Here is a 6,315-nt window from a genome sequence, read left to right as displayed (position 1 = left end):
GATCCAAGTGCTCCTGCGTTTGCTCCAGCATTTGCACCGGCGCCTCCAGCAGCGCCATTACCAATGGCAGATCCAGGCGTTCCATAAATAGGGGCACCTTTGGTTGGAGCACCATAACCACCGATTCCACTTCCAGATCCAAGTGCTCCTGCGTTTGCTCCAGCATTTGCACCGGCGTTTCCAGCAGCGCCATTACCAATGGCAGATCCAGGCGTTCCATAAATAGGGGCACCTTTGGTTGGAGCACCATAACCACCGATTCCACTTCCAGATCCAAGTGCTCCTGCGTTTGCTCCAGCATTTGCACCGGCGTTTCCAGCAGCGCCATTACCAATGGCAGATCCAGGCGTTCCATAAATAGGGGCACCTTTGGTTGGAGCACCATAACCACCGATTCCACTTCCAGATCCAAGTGCTCCTGCATTTGCTCCAGCATTTGCACCGGCGCCTCCAGCAGCGCCATTACCAAAAGCGGATCCAGGTGCTCCATAAATAGGGGCACCTTGGTTTGGAGTACCACCATAACCAACATTTCCACTGCCTGATGCACCAGCACCAGTACCAGCATTAGCTCCAGCGTCAGCTTTGCTTACTCCACTGGATCCAGGGCCGTAAGTTGGTGCAGAGGGTCCATAGATAGGGGCATCCTTCGTAGGAATACCGTAGTTACCATTGCCTGGTCCAGAATTTCCAAATGCACTGCCCGATCCACTTGGTACAGTTTCGTAATTTATTTGTGGACTGGCAGGTATGACTATAGGAGCCTCTTTAATCGGTTGACCGTATGCTCCACCAATTCCAGCTGCGTTTGCGCCAGCATTGGCATTAGCAAGGGCCCCGGCATTTGCTCCTGATCCTGTAGTCGGTCCGTAGCCTCCTGGTGCACTGCCCTGACTGGGATATGGTGCTTTAATTCCCTGTGTATTTCCAGTTGTTGCTCCACTATTATCAGATACGTAATGTCCAAGTTCATGTGGACCTCCAGCTTCCTTAGCTCCAGAGTTAAGGAAGGGATTTTGTGCACCGAATTGTCCTTGAGACCCTCCAACTGCGCCAGCATTTGCTGCAGCGTTTGCACCGGCGTTTGCGTTAGCATTGGCGCCTGCATTTGCAAGTCCTTGACCTTGACCACTCAGGAATGGATTGTACGCTCCAATGGGTTTTTGTGCATTGTTTGGATAATAGTTTCCACCCTGAGCTGGCGCTGATGCTACTGGATATGCGTTTCCATTGGCGATGGCGCCTGCATTAGCATTAGCCGCTGCGTTGGCGTTTCCTTGAGAAGATCCACTTAAGAAAGGATTGTTCGCCCCGATAGAAGTGGTTGGAGCACTTCCTGGATAGTATCCCGATCCTTGAACAGGGCCTAATGATCCAGGGTAACCACCGTTGAGGCTAGTACCAGCACTGGCGATCGCTTTTGCATTAGCGTTTGCGTTTGCAAAACCATTAGCATTTGCGTTTGCAACGGCATTAGCGTTTGCAACGGCATTAGCGTTTGCGTTGGCATTGGATCCTCCATAGCCGGTCGGATAGTCAGGTTGGAAGCCGGTTGGTTGGTTGTAGTTACTCTTTCCAAATCCGCCTGCTGGAAAAAGGTAACAATAAGTAAAAAGGAAGAAAAAATTAGTTGATCTTTCATCGCGAGGACAATTTACAGTACGTGCTACATAATAGAAGTGATACATAGATGTATATTACAATCGTGTTTTTATATCTTTACAAGATATCAGTTGTAGATCAGTATAAAACAAGAAACATTGAGAAGTAATGAAATTAATACAAATTTTAAATTCACAGTCATCCCAGGCTGCAACAAATCCTCGTGTTAAATGTTAATCATAGTAAGACACAAAAGAAACGAAACATCAGCTTCCTGTTGATTAATAACAATTCACACAAACTTTACGTTAGTACTTATCGATCTGAAGTATATGCAAAGAAGAAATTCTCTTAAACTCCAGAATAAAGTACAGGTGCGTCAGTGCAGTGCATCAGTGCAGTGCATTATCGTGTCAATTTACACACCGCTCATCGATCACTCTCAGCGGAAGTACAGTCAGTTAAATCAACAGTGCGACACAAAGTGATTACAATCGACACTCCTCTTCAACGCGAAACTGTGTGTTCTTTAACCGCATGCATGCCACATCAGCTGTAAATCAACTGTACACCGTCCAATTTCCGTCCGAACGAGCTCACCTTGGCCATGCTGCGGCGACTCCTCGAGTACGATCACGACGGTTTCGGGTTCTGGACCAGGTTCGAGATCAGGTCGGGGATACATCGGTCTACCGTATACCGGTTCCTTCATCACTACCACTGGAATCAGTGTGTCCCCATTGTTGGGAGGAGGATGAGGAATCTGTGGAGGCTGCCGAGTTGGAGACATCGGATGTACGATCACTTGTGGACGCCCATGATGATGATGATGATGATGATGATGATACATCGGAGGAGGATATGCAGGAGGTGCATAGACTGGAGGAAGTGCGTGAATCCCTCGATTGTATCCCTCGAAACGGTATGGAGAACCGATTAATGTTTCAGGAGGTCGTCTTTGAGGAATGACGAGAGCTTCACTGGCAGAGGCCGCGTTGCTTTGAATATTTCCTGGAGAATAGTAACCAACCGGTGATTCTCTGCCTCGGTTCGATTTCGAATTGGCATTTACACCTGCATTGTTCTGGGTGGTTTCTGGAGAATAGTAACCCTTCGATGATCCTGTACCGCCGATATAATTTGATTTCGCATTTGCATCTGCAATTGCACCAGCGTTACTCTGAAGACCTCCAGGAGAATAGTAACCGCCAGGAGGCCTTGTTCCGCTAATAGAATTTGCTTTTGCATCTGCACTCGCAATCGCGTCTGCATTAGTTTGAAAAGTTCCAGGGGTGTAATATCCACTGAGTGCTCCCCGGCCGTTATTCCAAGTACTTTTAGCATTCGCATTCGTGTTGGCTGCCGTATCGATTGGAGCGTATTGAGGGGAATAATAGCTGGTCGCTGATGCATCGCTATTAGAGACAGCATTGGCATTCGAATTCGCGTTGGCGTTCGCGTTCGAGTTTACACCTCCGTTTGTATTAAAGTTCGCATTAGCATTTGCACCGGCGCTCGCAACGGCGTTCGCGCCAGAATTACTGCCGTGATTCGCGTTCGTAATCGGTTGAAAACCGGAACTACCGTATTCTTGATATTCTGTTGGAACGTAGTCGTTGCCAGCGGCGTTAGAATTATAATCTGGAGAACCGATGTAACCTATGTTCAAAGAAAATTCAACGCTTTTTACGCGATCGAAGAAATTGCTTGGCGCGACGTAACAGGAAACAGCGATTTGCTTCTTGTTTACTCTGACATAAGAAAATCCTCCGATTACGAAACGTTCACGAGAAGATGTTCGATAATCACGTTGAAGAACGTGTTTCGTATTTAGATCTATTTGCACACTTTCGCAGATTATTTTCATATTGAACATTCTCGATCAGTCAGGTATTCCGTTTGAATATTCTCTTGTATTAAATACCTTGAGCGTTAGCAGTTGCACTGGCGTCGGCCTTCGCAGAGGCTCCCCCAAGGGCCTGAGAATTCGCGTTGGCAGCGGAGTTCGCAACACCATTGCCTTCGGCCGTTGCCGAGGAGATGGCTACAGTGCGCGAAATTGAAAGTGGTCCTAAATCCAAGTGGTGATTGCTGCCGAACGAATGGCTCGAAGATTTAGGTTCCTTGTGAAACAGACCCAGTGGATCTAACAGCGTGCCTTTGTGGTTCTTTAGCGCATCCAGGAGCACACCTATAAAGCAAGATTGGTATTTGTGTTTTAAAAAAATGATCTATGGAAGATATCTTAATAATTAGACATAGTAATTAAATTAGATATTAGCAAAGGTTTTTTTTCGAAATTCCGAGAAAAAAAGAAACTGCAAATAAAATCAGAAGACTCAAAGGGCAAAAATAATTGCATCGAAAATAATTAGTGTCCTTCTATTCGTTTCCTAAAATACTCTTTCGTATCGTAACACAGTTAATTTTTGCATCGCCTCTTCACCACCCTCGACACTTATCCGCTAATACTCGAGTTCTAAATAAGACAAAAACTCACCAGGTCTCGCGGACGAGCTGCCTAGGTATAAGAGTACCAGCACCGGCACAAAACACTTAAGAGATCGCATGTTTCTCGCACTCTGTGAAGAAGATACACGAATCCACCAACTTAATCTTGCCCACCGCTATCGCTGCTTCGAATCGATAATCGCCGTGGTCGAAGAGTCAAGAACGACTGAAGCTGTTGAACGAGACAACAACTTATATACGAAGCATCGGTGGATTTTACGTTGGTCAATAATTGACCGTCGGTCACTGTTGCTCATTGGTCTCCTGTATTCTATTCCTTTCCCCCATACGGACTGATACTTTCAACTGGAAACTTCTTCGATAATGTCGATAGACTTTCCGAAAACGATCCTGATCTTCTAGGAATCGATAGCAGGGAAGCACCGACCGATAATAATTTTGTGGTCAAACGACGAAACTTTCACTGGTTAGCAGCGGCTAACACTGTCAAGGTTAAACCGCTTCGTCGAACTGTTTCTCGTTTTTCCATGCTCGGGTATTTTTTCTGTTTATTTTACAAATCACAATTCGGTTTTCCGAATGAACGAAAGTTGGAAATTTGTCGAGTTACCTGGTATTATCCGAACCAAAGACAGCACAAAGGGAAAATCCTGGTGATTTCAAAGATACAGAAACGCATCAGCATTGATCACAAAATTATTTGAAAAAGAGGATATTTCGATAGAGGAGAGGTCGGGGTCAATAGGTAAAAGGACGAAGCGTTATTTCTGAGACAGATATTAGAAATTAATTCATACATATTGAAAATATTGTTGGAAATTTTAGCACGATGCCTTGGATAATAATTTCAGACAGCGAATATGTAAATAAATATATGCGAATAAGTTTTGTATTCCGTAAAATATTGCGTGGCTAGTTATAATTAAAAATAAACCTTGCAAGGAAACGTTTCTCGAAAAATAAATTAGTCGTTAAATTGATCGTTTCCAAAGTTGATCATAAATGTCATGGTATTCCAAGCCGATATACAGCAGGGAATCACATTTCAATGTACTACGAGTATTTGTACTGTTTATCTGTGGACGATGGGCACAAACTTGGAGATTGTCTGACATTATAATATTGTTATATAACGGGTGACAGATTTGACAAAAAAATGATGGACACCGATGGAAAAACATTACTTAATAATCTGCAGTTAAGAGAACCATGACAATTCCATCGATGTATTAACGAAGCAATTAATAACTATGAGTAAGGCACAGTGCGTAGGAGAAGATAGTAAAATCGTGGAAGAATCGGAGAAAGAAGGATACGCGATCTTATAAAGATCCGGCATCGAAGGCGTTTTATAAAGAAATCTCATTAGCAACATGTATCTGACACGAGCTACCGTAGAAGTCAGATTTTCAGAATTATCATCAAGAAATGGATTGGTGTTTCTGAGAATGGAACCTGAAAACCTGGAAAGTTAGTTGGAAATATCAGTGGAATGTTGTTGGATGCCGCGCGGCACTTATTTATTTCTCTTTGTATTTATCGGTATTAGATAATTGGAATTTTATGATCGGTAAACGACGCGCGCGTAAATGATGGTTGACGTAATGACATTAGCATACAGGAAAATTCTGATAGCGGTATCTCTTCGTAAGAAGCGCTGAGAAAATATTTGAAAATAATATATGTATATATGAAATCTTCTTCTCATCATGTGTAAATATTCCCTTATGCAAATATCAGATAAAAAGATTTATGACGATCGATCTTAAAATATAAATACGGTCGATGTTAAAGTATGGATAAAGTCGATGTTAAAATAAAGAACGCCATAAAATCACAAGGGGAAATCCAGTGATACAAACGAATTCCCATCGATTAGTAATCTCCACTCTCTGCTGTTTGTCGGACGCGACAGTAATTTCTTGACCCAATGAATTCTGATATTAGGTCAAGGGATATGTCGCGTGGAGTTACCAAAGAAAAAATTATTGATACGTATTTCTCTGAAATGAATTAAAAATGTTCAGTGTCCGGTATCTCCTGTGTTATTGGTCGTTTTTTCTTCTTTTCTGGCAACTAGTTTTTGTCCCTCTTTTTCATTCTCAAGCCCGAAATGCCATTGACGTAAGCACTTGTTTTAAAGGCAAGGATACATGTCGACTACAGCTATCCTACGTAGAGATCCTTTTGCGAAAGAAAGTTAAAGTTACGCTTGCGACATTCGAACTCTTTCGCAAAGGA

At 43.4% G+C, this 6,315-nt stretch overlaps 1 protein-coding gene across 6 annotated transcripts in view; it reads right to left on the bottom strand.

Annotated features, from left to right (window-relative positions):
• LOC100741543 (fibroin heavy chain) overlaps positions 1 to 4,304 on the bottom strand; it is a 7,167-nt gene extending 2,863 nt beyond the window's left edge. The window contains exons 1-5 of one of the 6 annotated variants that reach the window (XM_033320273.1): positions 4,103 to 4,302; positions 3,527 to 3,793; positions 2,203 to 3,261; positions 503 to 1,588; positions 19 to 367 (exon numbers count right to left, since the gene is read on the bottom strand). In XM_033320273.1, the coding sequence (XP_033176164.1) occupies positions 19 to 367; positions 503 to 1,588; positions 2,203 to 3,261; positions 3,527 to 3,793; positions 4,103 to 4,172 (2,831 nt within the window). In that variant the 5' untranslated portion in view covers positions 4,173 to 4,302. Of the gene's footprint in view, positions 1 to 18; positions 1,589 to 2,202; positions 3,262 to 3,526; positions 3,794 to 4,102 lie in introns of all 6 variants that reach the window. The other 5 variants (XM_033320274.1, XM_012384641.3, XM_033320272.1 and 2 more) reach the window with 5 other exon arrangements.
• Positions 4,305 to 6,315: the final 2,011 nt, after the last annotated feature.

This window comes from Bombus impatiens, unplaced genomic scaffold, assembly GCF_000188095.3.
Source record: "Bombus impatiens unplaced genomic scaffold, BIMP_2.2 scf_0264, whole genome shotgun sequence".
Lineage (NCBI taxonomy): Eukaryota > Metazoa > Arthropoda > Insecta > Hymenoptera > Apidae > Bombus > Bombus impatiens.
The sequence above is the reverse complement of the archived record's forward strand: the minus strand, read 5'-3'. Positions and strand labels throughout refer to the sequence as shown.